Genomic DNA, 19,130 nt, shown 5'->3' with positions numbered 1-19,130 from the left:
TTATCATTTTGACATATCTTTTCTTTATTTAAAGGCTGAAATGTGAGGTTTACCTTTTTATGAAACTTTTTCAAAGCTTTATTTGAACATTTACATTAGATATTTCAACATGCTATTAAACTGTTGTCATTTAAAATCCGAACACCATTGGTAATGTTATTGTTCTAGTGATTATGCAAACAAAAAGTCATTTTATTCGTTTTTTGTTGATTTTTAAATATAAAACTTGAAGTGATTTATGTGTCGGTACTTTTTTAACATCTCCAGCACATTTTAACAATACCGTGATAATACGGATAACCGTGATAATTTTGGTCACTATAATCGTGATAAGAAATTTTCATACCGTTACATCCCTAATATAGGCTATATATAATTTTGTTTTTCACATCTATAGAGGTTGATCCAACTGTGACGACTTCCGCTTCTGAAAACCCCACAAATGTGAAACGTTCCATTGTTCAAAATGGTAAAAAAAAAAAAGTTTTCCGAAACCATTTGAAACCACCATGAATATGAAGAGTACACTGACATATTTTAAACCAGATTTTTAAAAATGTTTCCTTTTCTTTATCACACACATTGACCCACAAATCTTCTCTCATTCTCATGCATACTCACGCACGCTCTTGCTGAACAGAAACCCAATTGATTGATCACCAGCTCAGGTGTGGTGTTGTACGAGCGGATATGGTATTTATCTGTTGGGCTCTCACTTTGTCTGTGTCCGTCTAATAGTATTCAGTTTCTTGCTGACTTTGAGCAAACGTGCTGTTCTAAATCATAAGCCAAAGCCGGTCTCCACTGGACCGAGCGACCATAAAAGGACTGGATCTGGCTGGGCTTATCCTTGACCATCAACGTTAACTACTATAATGATTTCCAATTATAGAGTTCTGTTGTGGAGCTAATGCATTAAATTAGGTATGCAGTTAGATTGGGTTTTTGCTAGCGTTGTGTTTTTGTAACACCGCGTGTGGGTTTGAAAGTTAGCAAACTTATAACTTAATATTCACTGGCTGTGAGGCAACTGCAGTGGGCAATAGACATACAGTATTACACAACGGCATCAAAGAAGTAGATGAAGATGTTCACTTTGCAGATGCTTTGACCCAAGAGGTCTGCGTTTGTAAAAATTAATGCTACATTTCACTTCAGGTCACTTTTTGAGGCGTTAAAAGCACTGTAAACAAAATAAAGTGGAATATCTGTTGAAAGAGAAGGATTTTGCTGATTTAGTAGGCTAATGGGTGAAGAACTAACATCTTACAAATGCTCACATTCACTTTACAGATACTCTGATCAAAACTGTCTGCTTTCAGTTATGATTTCATGCTACATTTCACTCCAAGGCTCTTTTTGAAGTGTTAAATCTGCTTTAAGTAAAATAAAGTGAAGCTGAAGTGAAATATATTTGTTGAAAGAAAAAGATTTTGCTTGTTTTGTAGGCTAATGGCTAAAGTCGTACTTTTCTAAGAAACTCTCATGTCTGCTTTGCGGATGCTTTGATCAAAACGTTCTGTGTATGTATAGTTCACTACATTATATTTCTCTTCAAGCCTCTTTTTGAGGTATTAAAACCACCATTAACAAAATAAATTAAAATATGCTTGTTGAAAGAGAAAAATGTAGCTTATTTAGTAGGCTAATGGCTAAATTAGCTATCTAGCCCCCTATGGAAATGCATATGTACATTTGTTCATAATATCTATATGATGATTTTGTATGTGGTATTATATGTAACAACAATATGTCAAAAATACGTTTTAACTTTATTAAAACAACATATACAAAAAAAATTGGTATGTTTGTAATATTATTTAAATGCATGTCTATCTTTTATATTTACTTATATAATATAAAGATGTATATACGTACATGTACATGTATATATGTACATGTTATATATGTCCACAAATGTATTACACATACATAAACATGCATATTTGTATAGGCTATATATATATATATATATATGTGTGTTTATATGAAATTGTTCCAATTTCTAATAGTTTCATATGTTTTTTACTTCATATCACAACATGCATATGCATGAACGTGATGTTTTACAGTAGTATTATTTATACACTATTAATGTATTTCTTAATATTTTGAATTATCTTCTATTTTTATTATTAGTGTATTACATACATACATATACTATATATATATATATATATATATAGCTGTACTTTATTCTTATTTTTTAGTTTTAGTAATTTTAGTAATTCAACTTAAACTTATTTTGTTTCAGTTACTTGCCATGGCAACATTTCTAATTTTTGTTTAATTTTTTTAAAGGGATAGTTCACCCAAAAAAAAAAATAAATAAATCTGTCATCATTTACTCACTCTCAAGTTGTTCCAAACCTGTATGATTTTCTTTCTTCTGATGAACACAAAAGAAGATATTTTGAAGATTGTGGGTAACCAAACAGTTGCTGGTAGCCATTGACTTCCATAGTATGCAAAAAATCACTATGGAAGTCAATGGCTGCAGCAACTGTTTGGTTGAACTGAACTATCCCTTTAAGTTTAAGTTTTTCATTTAATATGTATATTTTACTTAATTTCAGCTTAATTTCAATTAACAAAACATATTTTTAATTGTTTTATATAGTTATTTATAACATTTTGTGTTATGTTTCACTTCAAGTCTCTTTCTGAGCTCTTAAAGGTGATATTTTTGGTCAGAAAACACATTTTGCTTGTTTCGCCGAATAACGAGCAAACGTGTTTTACAACATAATCAAACATGTAACCATTTTGCAAACCCTCACACGTATTTTGCTGATGTTGTGCTCAAATCGCTAAGCTTTTGGTTACAAATGTAATGCTGCATTTTGCTTCAGGCCCTTTTCCATTGCACGAAATGCAAGATAGGCTAAATAAATGTTTGTTGAATGTGTCAGGTTTTGCTTGTTTAGCAGGCTAACCGTCGAATATCTTAATTGGCGGCATAAAATACCATGAATTGTGAGGTTTTAGCATCTCCATTTTTCTCTCGCAGAACTGCTCCTACATCCCAGCCGTGGAGAATTCAGCTCATTATTGGTTAAAAATAACCGAGGCTGAAATCCTAGTCTGTCAGGTTAGCAAAGAAAAGAGGAGAGTGAGGAAGATTAAAGCGGATGACTCACCTCACGGCACACTGGGAAAAAGCACTGCGACAGCACTGAAGTGTGACACCAAGTGTGTGTTTAAAGAGAAAAAAGAGTGTATGTGTTAGTTTACGCATGCATAAGCGAATGAAGTGTCGTTATTTAAATATGTTGCTGTGTTAGCACTGTTTGAGTTGAATTGGTGTGTGTATGTGTGTTGGGACGGGTGAATCACACTCTCCCCTGAGCATATGTTGGAACCTCCCTCTCTTGTGTCTCTAAGTGTGTCTTCTCTCCTGGTGCAGTGAGCTCATGTGTGAAGGACCGCCTTCTTTTTTTACCTCATTTCTCCTCTTTGTTCGCTTGCGTATAGTCATAAATCACACCGCCCCAGCTGAAGAGGATTCTTGCGGCTCGGGTCCAACTCTCCCTCCTTGGTGAACGAGCTTTGAATCTTATAACCCATTCCTGGACCCACATTTTCTTGTTTGTGGAAGACCAAAGAAGGAGGGCACTCCTAACTTGTCCTATTTCATGGACGCGCACTCCACATCACACTGCTGTAGCTACCGCCACGCTGGGCTTGGGGAAGAAAGGTCCTTGACCAACTTAGATTGGTGGGCATCCTGAAATAGATCTGTGAATGTTTGAATTTGTGTCCTATATAGAGGGAATGAGACACTGTCCCATACAAATCAGTGTTGGGAGAAGGCCTGCCTGATATATTGAATATTCATGATGCATTTTGCTGGCCATTTGCAATTAAGCAGCATTGTAAATATTGCTAGATGTTTGTTAAGGGCTGTTTATACAGTTTTAATGATTGTTCTAATCCTGTGAGAACAGAAACGTCTACACCATAGCTATCCATCTTATTTCAACACAAAACTGTGCTATTTTCTGTGAATGTGCGCGTTTTTCGATTCATTAGCCACTATAGGTAAATAACTACAAGAATTACAAAGCGCAGTAAACGGTAAAACTATTAGTTTGCTACAAACCAGTGTGTTTATGATTATGATAATGAAGTCAAATAATATGATAACAAATACCAGTTTGCAGTATCAAGCAGCATAATGGACTGTTTTTGTACAGCTAAAATAACTGGAAGCGAATTACACTTTAAGTTAAAAATGGCCACCCTCAACGTTACGTTAAAAATAAGATGCATAACGATAACAACAGGAACAATATCATTGGAATCACTTTAAGAATTTTTTTTTTCAGCTGATGAATGATAAAAACATTGACAGCCAATCAGAATCCATGCGACTTTAAAGAGTTTGAGCATTTAAAGTGGTAAACAACAAAACTGCAGTACGGGCATATAATAAACAGAACATTATTAAGATTTGGTATAGATGCTAATGTAGTTAACTTGTCTCATGAATCATAAATATGAGTGTTGAGATGTTTTAAAAGCATCTCTGGTGTAGTATAAATAGTACGTTTGATTCTTTCTGGTGAATCAGTTTGAAAAGTCTGAAAGTTTAAATGAATTGATTCAAATGAGTCAACTCAAGTCAAGGGACCAAGTGATTCATTTGTGTCATCATTCAAAATGTTCACCTTTTTTGAGAGGTGTTTTTGAAATATTTAAATATATTAGTAAAATAATCTATCTAAATAAATATATATAAAAATGTTATTTTTAAATCGGTGCATTTTACAATGATTAGTTATTTTTCTTTCACGAAGACAATTGTGGAAAGCATGCCTTGATTTTTTTTTAATTCAGACTTTTTATTCATTGAAAACAATTCCCTATATAACCCATCAAAAGATTTTTGGCAGCGCAAACATACAGTTTGCAGTCGCACATAAGAAAGGGTTAAATAAAGAAGGGCAAGTTCGCCCTGTTTGGTGTGTGTGTGTGTTTGTGTGTGTGTGTGTGTGACTCGTGGGATTAACGCAAGATGTACAGTATGTGAGTGTGAAATTATGGTTTCTGCAGTAAAAAGTGTGCCACGTTCAAGACGCATTAGACTGCCAGACTGCAGAAACAGTTTGCATCTCCTTTTATCCAGTTTCATCAGTAGCACCAATGCAGAATTTAACAAAGCATGTCATTCTGTTCTGCAGAATAACAATAGATCAATTGCACAAATGCCTGTTTACAATGTGATCCAATACATTTACTAACTGCTTATACTGTATGTATACACCATATATCATTTCATATACTGTATGTCAAAAATGTTTTAAAACCAAGATTTAAAGGTTTCATGTGAATTCCAGTCCAAATAATTTGTGATGAATGAAATTCCCATATGCCAACAAGCTGTCAACAGCTCTGTTATGAATTTCAGTCACTAAAGACTACAGAGTTGTATAAAAACTGCATTTGCCATTCTCTATTTCTTCTTTGTCTTCATTCAGATGTCATTTTTTGAATGCAACCCCATTTTCTGAATGTCACAGACAAAACTTTTTTTTTTTAATTATCCTTTGATAACTGTAGAATAGATGAAGCACTGGTGCACGAGTCAGTGGGTTGACACGGCTAGAGACGTCACCACCGTAATTACAGTCTACCTCCAAGACTCAGTACCTACTCTTTGTGTTTCATCTAGCCCATTATTCTGCACATACCCACCACAATCACTGTTGCACATTACATCAAAAATAAGATTGGCTTAGGAACTGGCTGATCTAACTTATGTGTGTAAAGCTGTCTTGATACTGACAATCTAAGCATGATTGCCACTGTGTCCAAGAATAGAATCTGGTTAACTGAAAATGGGAATCACTGCATATTAGCTCTGCACCACCAGCCCAATCTGAGGCTGTCTGAAAAGCAAATTATTCCCCAAACTGAATATGGCCAAATTGAACGGCCCCCACTGAAATCAAATGAAGCAGGCTACATTCTCTGGTTAATTGTGAGCTACAGTATGAGTGGATGTTGCATGGGTGTGTACTGCAGTGCCACGACAGCTGTCCAGATATTACATTTCTAGATTTCTTTTGCATTTGCCTAATCACTATGAATGAGGGAAATCTTCATCTGAAAAAATGTGTTCATTGGCTGCATTTAGATGTTTTTTTTTTTAATGAATGAGGAGCTGCAGCGTTGCATCATGTTACTGTAACTGAATCAAAATAAATTAATAAATAAAATTAAAATAAAAAAATCTTACAAATTAAACCACCAACAACAATAAATTCTAATAATAAAATTAATTTAAAAAATGTTTATTTGTCCTATTTTGTCATATTGTAAATATTTTTGTAACATAAATCATGTAATTTAGTGTTTAAAAGGATCAGAAAGTCTGAATGTTTTTAATAGCATGCTTTTATATTTCTCTAAATAAAAGGTTCTAAAAATCTATTTGGATGAGCCGTGTTTGTAAAACTGCCTTAAAATGAATTGAATTGTATATTAATGCGGTCTTAATGTTTCTATTACATAATCACCTACTATATTATTCGGTGGAATAATTATTTATTGAGATTACCTTTATTAAGAAATCAAATTTCTTTTGAACTTTGTTAATAATAATAATTGAATTATTTTTCATTTGTATTATATGTTATATGCATTCATTATTTACAGTATTATAATTACTTTTTATTATTTTTTTACAATAATGAACTATGTTATTATTATTTTAAAAAATCGGACTGCTTTTGAACATTGATGTGTTTCCCATTGCTGTTGTGATGTAATATAAAAGCCACTCGAGGCCAGTCAATACAGTGAATTTACCACAGTTAAAGGAGGTTATGGCCATTTTGCTTCACTTTGTGCCAACAACACTGTAAGGCATGGCCTCTTGCAGCTTACTGCTTTATTAAACCCTACAGTGTTTGACCACTATGGAAGAGCATTTCATTTCAGTTGTGGTGGGATGGTTCTTTTAAGCACCTTGGCCCAGTTTTGTGAAGGTCATTGTGCTCATGTGCTATATATATTTATGGCACATATCAAAACACTTTTTCCAATAAAAATGCAATAAATCTAAATAATATTTATGTAAGAGCAATTTGAAAAGTGGTGGATACAATAATGGATGCTTAATGCTTAAAATGTTTACGTGTAAACTTCTATTTACTTTAATTTTCAAGTGAAATATTTTTAAAACAATTGTAAATATGGCCATGCAGAAATGTGTTATAGTCATTACGTCCTTGTCTTAACTAGCCTATTTAACATTTAAAGGTATTGTACACCCATATTCGGAAAAAAAGCTTTTACTCGCCCTCATACCATTTCAAACCCATATTGACTTTATGTCTTTGTGGGACACAAGAATACAAATGTCCATGTTGTCCTGGTTGTATTTAATGAAAATTAATGATGACTGAAGATGTCAAGCCTCAAAAGGACGCAAAACAGTAGTCCGTATGCTTTGTGAATATAAGTCTTCTAAAGCCAACAATTAATCATTGATACTCATCGGATGTTTTGAAAGTTCATTCTAAAAGTAACTTTTCATAACGTAACTAAAACGTTAGAAAAATGTTCTTAGAACATATTTTTGTTACCGGGTAGAAGTATAGCTTCTTGTTAGGCTACGTTTACACTAGTGCGTTTTCGTTTTAAAATGTATAACTTTTGCTACAGTTACGCCTGTCGTTTACACTAGTCCGGCGTTTTCGACCCTCGAAAACGGAGACTTCGAAAACGCTGCAGACCATGTTTTATTTTGAAAACTCTGGGGTTGTGTTTCAGTGTAAACTGACCAAAACGGAGACTTTTGAAAATGATGGCGTGGCTGCCCACATTCGCTCTGCATATCCTTGTCGACCGTGTAAACAATAACGTCATGCTCATTGTTGTACCTGCATGAATGGTAATGTGACATGCGCTTTCAGTTGTGTAGTGTGGACAGAGATTGTTTCTGAAACGCAGTGAAAACGCCAGAGTAGATGAGGATCGTTTTCATTTTAAAACGCCGTTAGTTTGCTGAGAGAAAGAAAGTGGCATGTTTGAAGAGTGTGAATGTGCGAACATGCTCTGGTATGTGAGGGAACACACAACTGAATCAAACATCTGAAAATAAAGCAAAACAACAGGGAACAAAAATAGCAAAGTAGTTCTCAGATGCCACGCTTGTTATTTACAGCAATAATCTCACATTAATTTGATCGCATTACTCCATCCCCTGTGTGACATCATTAACAACAATTATATTGTTGAACCAACATGCTTCGAACAACAGATGTGTGACAAAGTTACTACAGTTTCGGGAAACTAGCTACTTCATTTCTCCAGAAATGCATCGTACTAAGCAGCGAATTACATTATTGTACACCCCAGATGAGTTTTGAGAAGTCAATTAAATGATTAATTAAAAAGATTCATTCATGAGTAAAATATTAAAGCTGCAGTCCGTAAGCTTTGCCTGTTTGTCGCCATCTCTGTTTGAAACCTGCAATTGCAGTTATTTGCGGAATTATCTTCTTTACATGGGTTGTGCATCGACATGGCTCCTCAGCACGGATTAATCTAATTCTTGGAGGTGTATGTGTGGGCTGTCAGTCAACGCACCAGTGTGGATATTCGCTGTACTTCGGAATTACAGATATTACGTCTTGGAAAATTGTAAGATATAAACTCATAGCAGAATTCTCACACTTGCATGTTTACATCTCGCAATTTTTTTTCTCAGAATTTAAAATTGTGAGATAAAAAGTCACAATTACCTTTTTCTGCTGTTTTATTATGACAGTAAATGACAGATTTAAAAAAAAAATTGGTGAACTGTCTCTTTAAGCCACCCCCTCCAACTCCACACACACACACACACACACACCTACACAGACTCCCCTAGCTACCTCACGGACGGACGCGTGGACGCTGCAGCGCGTGCGAGAGAGAGAGAGAGAGAGAGAGAGAGAGACAGACAGAAGAGGGAGAGCGCGCGCGTTCTAAGCAAAGCGGCAGCACGCGCGAGTGGCGGCAAAAGAATGCCCATCTCCTGACTAATAACGAATGGGTTGGCGCGCTTTCCGTTCTTCGAGGTAATACGAGCAGACTGTGATGGGTGGCAGCGGCGTGCTCCCTCGCGTGGAGTGATTTCTCGATCAGTGCTGCTACCGCTGCTGCTGCTGGAAATGGCGCTGTGATGTTCAACAAGGAAGACGCAGTTGAAGCCGATGCCAGGGAGAAGGAGGAGAGAATAAATTGTTGTTATTATTAGTAGTACCTGCGCTTCTGGTGCGGATTTTTGTGTTTCAAAAAAAGCGGTGAACAGTACCATGGTGAATTACCAGGACTACATTACTGTAATGCAGCTGGCTCTAGGGGTGACTGCCATCAACAGAGAGCGTAGCCTGCCTCCCAGAAAACATATGTGGTGAGTATTTATATCTATGGATGTGTGAGGGGCTATTCGGCACTGCAGCTTGCTGGGAAGAAAGTCTTGACTCTATAGTGTCCGTTTTACTTTATAACCATGTAAATGTCTCTTATTTCAGTCTCATCGGCGGCAGTGCGAGCAAAGTTTGAGTGTTCATAAAGCCCTTTACTTTGTCATTTCATTCATGATTCACTCTACTACAAACTCAAGCATGTCACATCATTCATATGTGTATGTCTACTATGTGCACTTTCAAATTAAATAAAAAGCTAAAGGCATGGACGGGTGTTTCTTTGCATTGATTTGTGTGTGTTCCTGTCATTGTCACTGTGTGTGTGTTTTGTATAAGTTTCTCATTCATTTCCATTCATAATAGTTACTCCTCCAGCACTACTTCTTCTGTGGTTCCGTAATCACTTACCGATTACGCTTTCAGTTGAATAAAAGACACAGGCGTTAATTATCTTGTATTGGCCGCTATCTCCTTTTTCACATGAGATAAGCAAGAATGTCACCTTTACGCTCACAAAGGGTCAGAAGGTTTTCGGTTTTCACAAGCTCAACACGTACAAAACAACCAACGCTTTTTTACTCTCCATAGATTTTCTATCAGACTCGGACCTTATTGATTAGAGATTTTCATTAACATTTTTTCATTAACCTCGAACCTCTTTCAGTGGATGTCTTTGGAACACAACGTTTTTATATTTTTTTCTCTGTGTTGGAGCTGGATATGATCACATTTCATTCTGATAATTACCATATTCCACACTCATACTCACACTCCTTTTTGTTACTTTGCAGGCTTGAAATAAACAGGCAATTGTGGCCTTCAGGGCATATTGTGAGACTCAAATAAAACATCTAGGCCTACTTTAGATTGAGAAATGTTGATTTGTCGTTGGGTCTGACAGTTTTTCAGCGAGATTTCTGGCCTCAGCAGGTCTGTAGGCCTTGCATGGGAAAAACTTCACCTCATACTCGGCTGCTACTATGAGGTTCATAGGGCAAAAAGATTCTCTTGAGGCTGTTGAAATTACATGCTTTAGAATCAAGATCAAAAATAGTCTAATGAAGGAAAACGTGCAATTAGCATGACAAACGCCAGGACTTTGTTGTTGTAATTGCACTGAAAAAAACGATGAAAAACTGTCAAATGTTGTCCTTAAAGTGCTTTTATAAGAAAAGTTCTGTTTGCAGATGGTTGGCCTGTAATGAATCAACAGCCGTAGGCATGTTATGCCCCTTGGGGTCTGTAAAGGCTGCTAATTTGAGTGTTGCATGCTGGGTAATTCATTTGTAACTAATTAGGAGCAAGTTATGTTTACCCAGATTTTTCATCTTGTTTTCATTGTCATTAAAAGTACCTCGTGCTCTCGTAGCAGCCAGTTAGGTTCATTTTGTAAGATTTTCTCCTTAAATGGAGGTCAGCTTGTTTTACTTCATGTCAGCAGTAGCGCAATAGTTGACCCTTAAAGGAGAACCGAAGCCATGGTGTTCTGTACTATGAGGGGTCATGTGTGCTACAACATCAGAGCGACAAATCAACCAAGAAAGCGAGTGTAATTTACTATCGAGATGAGTACTTGACACGACAAGCTCCAAATAACTAGAAAACTTGCCAAATCCACATAAATCCAAAATGATGATGAAGCACCTTAAACCCTGAGAGACATCCTTGCGATGCAATGTTTTGATGGTGGTGCTCAGCTCGTTTGAGTAACAATTAATTATTCACGGGTTTTGAAACATGACATTGCTGCTGTTTACAGGAACGTTCTCACCTCGCAGCTGTAGTGGGATTTGCGGCACATATAAACAAAAGTCACAGTAAATTAAACGGGAAAATGTCAAAAACACGTCCAGGTCACATTTCACCCCAATTTCAAAAGAAAAACGAAAATGTCTCGTTTGTAATATGTGCTTTAACAATCATTCTACAATTACATTTACATTTATGCATTTATTTAAGCAGATTCTTTTATCCAAAGCAACCTACAAAAGAGAAACTAAAGCAGATTGTTAAAGAGCCAACAATATTCGTAATATTTGTGTCTCTCAATCAGGTAAAAATATTTAAAGGATTAGTTCATCCAAAAAATTTCTGAAAATGTACTCAACCTCAAGCCATCCAAAATGTAGATGAGTTTGTTTTCAATGTCTTCATCAGTACAGATTTGGAGAAATTTAGCATTGCATCACTTGCTCGCCAATGGATCCTCTGCAGTGAATGGGTGCCGTCAGAATGAGAGTCCAAAACATCACAATAATCCACGCCACTCCAGTCTATCGATTAATGTCTCGTGAAGTGCAAAGCTGTGTGTTTGCAAGAAACAAATCCATCAAGACGTTTTTAACTTCAAACCGTTGCTTCTGTCGAAGATACGAGTCCTCTATCCATAATATTGTTTTCTTCAGTGAAAGTTGTCTCGTCTGAATCAGGAGAGAAATATGCACAGATCAAGCACTGATTACAAGCCAAAACAGCTCTAAACAAATATGTTGGTAGATTTTGATGAGAGACGACAACAGCGGATAGACTTTTCACTGGAGGAAATATGGATTATGGACTCATACTTTGGCCAGAAGCAATGGTTTAAAGTTAAAACGCTTTATTGATGGATTTGTTACTTGCAAACATGCAGCTTTTCACTTCACAAGATGGTAACTGAAGGACTGGAGTGGTGTGGATTATTGTGATGTTTTTATCAGCTGTTTGGACTCTAATTCTGACGGCACCCATTCACTGCAGAGGATCCACTGGTGAGCAAGTAATGTAATGCTACATTTCTCAAAATCTGTTTCAATGAAGAAACAAAATCATCCACATTTTGTATGGCCTGATGGTAATTGAATTTTCATTTTGGGTGAACTATTCCTTTAATCATTGTATGTCAGTGACTTTTTTATTATATAGAATTTGTCATGTAATTAATTTAAATAACACGTATATTTTAAAGGGCTTTTAGTTATGGTAATTAGAATGATTAGAATTTTGCTTGCAAATACGTGCAATTACAGCAAAAAAATAGAAAATAGGCCTTATTTCAATTTTCATGTGAGATAACTATGAATGTCTTCAAATCCTTGTTTTTTTTCTTTTGATTTTGGTGTTAAATGTAACCCAGACATGTTCTTGATGGTTTGACAGTGCACATTATAGTAATAAAAATTAGACTTTCTCCCCTTAAGATAATGCGAACTAAGGAGGGAAATGTGCTTAATTTACTTAAAAATAATGTCGTAATGCAATACATCGAAATGGTACTGAAAAAAAGGCTTCGTGTTCATTGTTCCTTTGATTTTTGGGGTGAAATGTTACCCAGATATGTTTTGACAGTCATTAATTGCTAGAAAGATCATGAATATTATATTTTGCATACCTTTATATTATGAAGGAGTATTCACAATCAACAATACTAGAGACTCTTCTCTGAAATCTGACCAGAGGATGCTTAAGAATTTCTCGTCTTTGAGAGTTGCTACACTCAATTTGTTCCTAGGTGAGCCACCTGGCCTGTGTTTAAATATCTGTCCACTTTCACCCAGAAGACTTCAGGATCAATCCAGGAAAAGAGGTAAAAGGAGAAACATAGTAGAGATGAGTTGTCATGAAGCAAGTGAAGATTGCTTAAAAGGGCCCTTGTGGATGATAATGGACAGGCAACATGCTTCTGTTTTTGCTGTATGTTATATCAAACGATTGACTCAAATATGAAGCATATCAAGTAACTGGATCAGCTGACTCTGTGGGACGTGACTAATAAACTACATCTCATTTGTCTTTGATCAAAGGAAATGTCAGATGCCTCTGCAATCATGAAGACAAACAGTCCATCAGGGCTCTTCATTTTTGGCCACCTTTAATGTTTTATTACCAGTGATTTAACAAAAAGGACTTTTCTAAACCCTCAGTATCGGCTGTGATGAGTGGAAAAAGAGAAGTTCTGAGAACGGTGTCTGTTCCCAGTCCTGGAAGCACAGCAGATGGTCTTCTTCCCCCACAGTCGTACAAACTATTCCAGAGCTTAGCTTTAACCTGGCGTAATAAAATAGGTGGCAGTTGCCCACCCCGAGGCCTCTTGACACGTGTTTTTTAGCATTTACACACTCTTTTAAACGTGAGCCGGGCGTGCGTTTGACTGATGGAAGCCACAGAGCTCAGAAGAAGCGTCTAGGTCACGTTTCATGCGAATCTGGGTTTCCCCGCACAGTTTTTGCCCCTCCTTTCCAAAAGACAAGTAGAGCACTGATTGAGACTCTCTGTAAGTACCTCCCCTCCATCAAGCTAAATAAACGTCTTCGCCTTCCACTTTCATCCCCATCCAGAGTGATTATTTACTTCATTAGCAGTTGACGGTCGTAAAGCAAAATAGAAATCCCTCTCTAGTAGAAATTTCGTGTTCAGCCTGCAGTCGACACACACGACTGCATTTGTTCCTGGCTTGCACTGTGGTGCCCTTAGGCCATTCTGTGCTAGCCGAAGAGAAAATCATATTAACGTTTATGATAATGGCAGCAAAGATAATGTTGATGGCAGTCATGGATGGTAGCGTAGTGGTGAGCATTGTGTCTAAACTGTGGATATTGACTTGCTGATCAAGCAGTATCCTATGCTTTCTTTCCTTTTTGAGGCACATAGGAAGGAGTCAGGAACTCACAGACTACCCAAGTTGATTGTAGACTTTTTGTAGACTTTTCGTTGTGGCTTTAACAGTGCAAAGCATCTTGTTTGGACAGCAAAATTAGCTGGACACTCAGTAGTATATGGCTGTGTCTGAAAGCTTAGGCAGCTGACTTGTTCCTCGCTGCCCTAACAGGCAGTTACTTCGCAGGCAGCATTTGCACATGAAGGTACCTCCCGAAACTGATTTCGGACAGACTTCTGAGGCAGAATAACAGTTTAATGATCTACAACAAAATAGAGAGAGCTTTGGTGTTAATTACGGAAATGTATAATTACTACAACACTAATTTCTCACAAGAAAGGAAATCAAAAGGTTAAGTCATTCAAAAACATAAATTTACACCACCTGCAGCTTTCATATGCTATTTTATCATTAATTTAGCTTAGCTGACTCAAATGCACAGGATACTTGGATATCACAGGCAGCAAAGGGTGCCTTCAAAAACTGATTAGATCTCAGTATACAGGATTTGACATGATCTTTCGATTCAGATATGCCTTGCTGCCTTTCCTACCTCCGTATGCTGCCTGCGGAGGCAGCATTTTTTTTTTACCTTTCGGACGCAGCCAATGTCAGCATCTTCAATGCTGAACGCGAACTATTCTCACTTGTGATTGTCATTTCAAAAATACACTTTGGCCTGAAACTTGAATGTGTTGCATTCTTAGCATTGCTGCAAGTTGGACGTTAGCATGAATTGTTTTCTTCTACACCCAGTTTTCTCTTTCATTGTGGAGAAAGAGTGTGAAAAAAGCTTGCTGCATAAGTTAGCTATAGCTAGCTACCTGAACAATAAAATTTAATGTGACAATTTGAAGGTAACTCTGTCGCCCCCTTGAGTATTGGAGTCAAGGTTTAGCTGGTTAGCATGAGCCAGTAAAGGCAAATGTATACATCATTTTTGACATGAACGCTTAGTGTACATGTACAACCGAACAGCATTGTAAAGTATGCTCTATTTGATAGCATGCGCGAACACTGGCGCTTGACACATGTGCACTGGAATTTCTCTTTAGAAGTTACAAGCGATAAAATTGTCTTTGTACAATTTAAACTACAGTTGTGTGTTTCTTGTTTCTCACAAGTGCTTGTCAAATTGGGCGTTTGTTGTTGCATCTTTAGTAGTTTGGTGTTTAGTAGTTTTTCTGTCTGAGAAAAAGAAATACGCATACTATGCTGACAAAATTGACATTATTTGCACTGTATGCATACGTAAAAACCAATATACATCACATACTTCATACGTCACAACTCAGGATAGTCGCTAGTGTTGGTCTGTGAAAGTTTTTCTGGTGCTATAAGCCAATTAACACTGTCAAAATGTAATTTGCTTGTGACTCAAAAAGCCAAGGTGTACATATTTCCAAATCACATCCAAATCCAAATCACATCTAAATCACATATATTAGATTAATTGGAATGCTAACAGATAGCTTTGCGTACTTATAGTATATTACTGGTCTTTTGGTACACATATGTGTACATTTTTTAAACTCTCCATATATGTGCACACACAGCAGAAATGTTGTCCTTGAACTCATTCCCAGATGATTTAAATGTATTAGAGATTAACTGAAGGTGAGACCTCACTTGGTTTCCTCAGGCTAACATCAACCTCATTGTCTTTGTCCTCTCTTTAGTCTTCCATTCTCTGCCGATCTCGTTTAACGCTCTAAATTACAATCCAGTGGAGGCGTTTTAGACGCTTCTTCAATTCCTTTTTCAGTTTATGGTAGCCTATTCTTCGAAACCAGAAGCTAGCAACAGCCCAGGAGGCTTCCTTAATCTACCACTTAATATGGAAATGAGGTCTCCTATTCACTGGTGCCCCAGTCAGCACGAAACAGAAGATTTGCCATATTGAATTTCGTTTTGCAGGGGTTTCCAACAAATCCTCTTCACAAACATGTGGTAAGCGGTTATGGTACAAGGCATTCACATTGCCTCTTCTACTGTACAAGGACTGTCTTACATCCTGCCACAGCTACTGTAAACCATGTGCTCCAGGGGTATTATATAACCTCTCCCCAACCTCTGCAAGGTCAGGTTTCGCCTTTATATCGCAAAGAGGCATTTGAAGGTGCACAATGCACCTTTATTTATCACAATTTATTTTACTGTATATAGAAACACCTAACACTTTTTTTTGTATATTAAAGGCATTTCTGCCCGTTTTATGAACTAGATACCCATATTATCTGCATTCAGTTTACATTATTTTAAAAATAATGTAAGGTTAGTTGGATTAGTTTTACATGCTGTGGTGTATTGTTGGTTACTGGAACATGATTATGGAATATTATCTGAGCTTGGCCTTTACTTTTTTGTGTGATTTAATGTGGGTGATTTGTGTCTATTATGGATGGATGACTGTGGATATGTGCCATAATATAATTTTTCTCAATGAATATCCTGTTTTGCTTTGAAATATGTCACATTACACAAGTGAAAAGAGTTGCCAACGTCATTTCATGTTGACTTTAAACGAAACTGATTTGTTGAGTAAAACTGGATCTCCAGTTGTGTTAATTTGCTAATTTTATATATGAAATAAATGTTAATTTTTTATATTAAATGCACTATAGCAGCCAGATTTCCCTCCTTTTTGTTTAAAAAAGCATTTTCCTTCATATCCCAGTAGGCAAAATAAAAGCCCCTGTAACTATTTACTTATTTTTGCTTTAATATTCTGTTACTGTATTTAATTTAATTTTAATTATCCAGCAAAGAGTAACAGAGGCTGTCATATCTAAACTAAATCAAATATTTTAAAAATGTGCCTATAATGAAAGTCAATGACAATGAGCTGAAATTAGCTTTTTGTGTTCCAAAAGCTTAATGACAGAATTTTCAATTTTGTGTGAACTATACCTTATAAATATCTATCTTTTCATTGTTTTTATGTCATGAAATTTAAAGTATTTCTCTCTTTCTCTTGTGCTTCAATCTCAGGGTCTTCCCCAAACACGACAAAGACAAATACGGGCCTGCAGTGTAAGCATTTTAAACCCCTTTCACTCCATTTCACTAACGAAACTCCATGGGTTGTGCTCATCTTTTTAATGGAGATTAAATTTACGCCACATTTTAACACACACTGTCTGTCATTTTCTTAGTTACTATCCCAAGATCCACGGTTTCATCCACACCCCAGAAAACATCGCTCTGCTGGAAGAATCTGAGGGATCGGTGCACGGCAAACCATCCCTGCGCAGAATCAAGGGCCGAATCCACCGCAGCAAGAGCCTGGACAGCATCGACCTGCTGGACTCCAACGTGAGTTAAAGACTGCATCCACTGCAGTAATGCTGGGGTGGGGGTGGGGAGTGTGTGTGGCGTGTTTGTGTGTGTGCCAGTGTGTATTCAAATGAGATTGCACCCATAGATGATGTGTGTCAGCCCTCAGTGTGTGAGTATACATGTATTTGAAAAGCGATTCCATCACTGTGTGTGTGTACGTGTGACTGTTTGTTTATGAAAATGCAAGGGCCGAATCCACCGCAGCAAGAGCCTGGACAGCATCGACCTGCTGGACTCCAACGTGAGTTAAAGACTGCATCCACTGCAGTAATGCTGGGGTGGGGGTGGGGAGTGTGTGTGGCGTGTTTGTGTGTGTGCCAGTGTGTATTCAAATGAGATTGCACCCATAGATAATGTGTGTCAGCCCTCAGTGTGTGAGTATACATGTATTTGAAAAGCGATTCCATCATTGTGTGTGTACGTGTGACTGTTTGTTTATGAAAATGCACATGTACCAGTATGTCTGCATGGCTGCTCTAGGGAATTTCTGCAAGAGTGAACATGACATGCACAATTGTATAAGTCCACTTATTCACAATTATTGTATACATTATTAAAAAGCACACAGCTGGAGTCAATTCATAAGTGTTTGTAAAAGTAAATCAGGAGTCAATGGATGTAAGAGGACATCATTTAAAGGGACAGTTCACTTAAAAATGAAAACTGTCGTCATTTTCTTATCTTCGTGTCATTCTAAAGTCATCATTTGAGCTTTGAATTCTTTTCTAAATTTTCTTCCATTGAACGCTAAAATAGATTTTTTTTGCAGAGTTTTCAAACTGCTCTTTTCCATACAATGAAAGTGGTGGGGACCCGGCGATTTTGAGATCCAAAAATGACACCATGAAAGTAATCCGTACAACACCTGTATTATATTGCATGTCTTCTGAAACCATCTGATAGCATTGTGTGCATAAAAAAGTAGAAATTTAAGTAGCTATTCACAGAAAATCTTTGTCATCGGGCGCAATGAAAGGGAACGTTGTCAGAATGCTTTCAGCAAATAATGGCTTACGTTTAGGTTTATTCCTCACACAAAGCTATCATATGGTTTCAGAGGACTTGGAGTTTCATGCTCAAATTGTATGTACTTGGTAGTTTTTTTTTATACATTTTTGGAGCTCAACAGCCCCAGTCCCCAACTATTGAACTATTCCTTGCATGCTGTGTATTTATCCTAACTGTTGTCCAATCTAAAATTCTTTTTAAAATGACATTTTTCATCATGAATGTTACATGAGTGCAATGAAAGGGAACGTTGTCAGAATGCTTTCAGCAAATAATGGCTTACGTTTAGGTTTATTCCTCACACAAAGCTATCATATGGTTTCAGAGGACTTGGAGTTTCATGATAGCTGAACTATTCCTTGCATGCTGTGTATTTATCCTAACTGTTGTCCAATCTAAAATTATTTTTAAAATGACATTTTTCATCATGAATGTTACATGAGTCTGTCATGTTCACCCTGCGCAGACTGTCTGAATGCCTCGTAGATACTTCATGGGCTCATACTTAATGCAACATCTTACTGAATCTGATTCCTGCACTGGGATACCCCGGAGTGGGTTTCCGTTTGCATATAAAACACCTGGGATTTGAAGTACATCAGGATGTCTCACAAATTGCTTCGCCTCCTCTGAAGAAATGCACTCTAACATGATTATCATTCTAATGAGCTTTGAATGGGACTTCCATGAGTAAATTCCACTTGTTTGAGTCTCTCGCACTTTGC

The 19,130-nt window shown here is 36.9% G+C and overlaps 2 protein-coding genes across 2 annotated transcripts in view; both read left to right on the top strand.

Moving 5' to 3' along the window:
• The window catches only part of LOC107662469 (uncharacterized), a 29,673-nt gene extending 12,026 nt beyond the window's left edge, over positions 1-17,647 (top strand). Inside the window, exons 3-5 of the mRNA XM_016452512.1 lie at positions 17,050-17,091; positions 17,214-17,373; positions 17,585-17,647. Of these exons, the coding sequence (XP_016307998.1) occupies positions 17,050-17,091; positions 17,214-17,373; positions 17,585-17,647 (265 nt within the window). The remainder of the gene's footprint in view (positions 1-17,049; positions 17,092-17,213; positions 17,374-17,584) is intronic.
• Positions 17,592-19,130, top strand: part of tjp1b (tight junction protein 1b) — a 109,808-nt gene continuing 108,269 nt past the window's right edge. The window contains exon 1 of the mRNA XM_016452477.1: positions 17,592-17,638. The gene's annotated coding sequence lies outside the window, so the exon portion shown is untranslated. The remainder of the gene's footprint in view (positions 17,639-19,130) is intronic.

Source organism: Sinocyclocheilus anshuiensis, unplaced genomic scaffold (assembly GCF_001515605.1).
Source record: "Sinocyclocheilus anshuiensis isolate Anshui unplaced genomic scaffold, SAMN03320099.WGS_v1.1 scaffold807, whole genome shotgun sequence".
Lineage (NCBI taxonomy): Eukaryota > Metazoa > Chordata > Actinopteri > Cypriniformes > Cyprinidae > Sinocyclocheilus > Sinocyclocheilus anshuiensis.
Note: the sequence above shows the minus strand (reverse complement) of the source record. Positions and strands in the feature narration are given on the sequence as shown.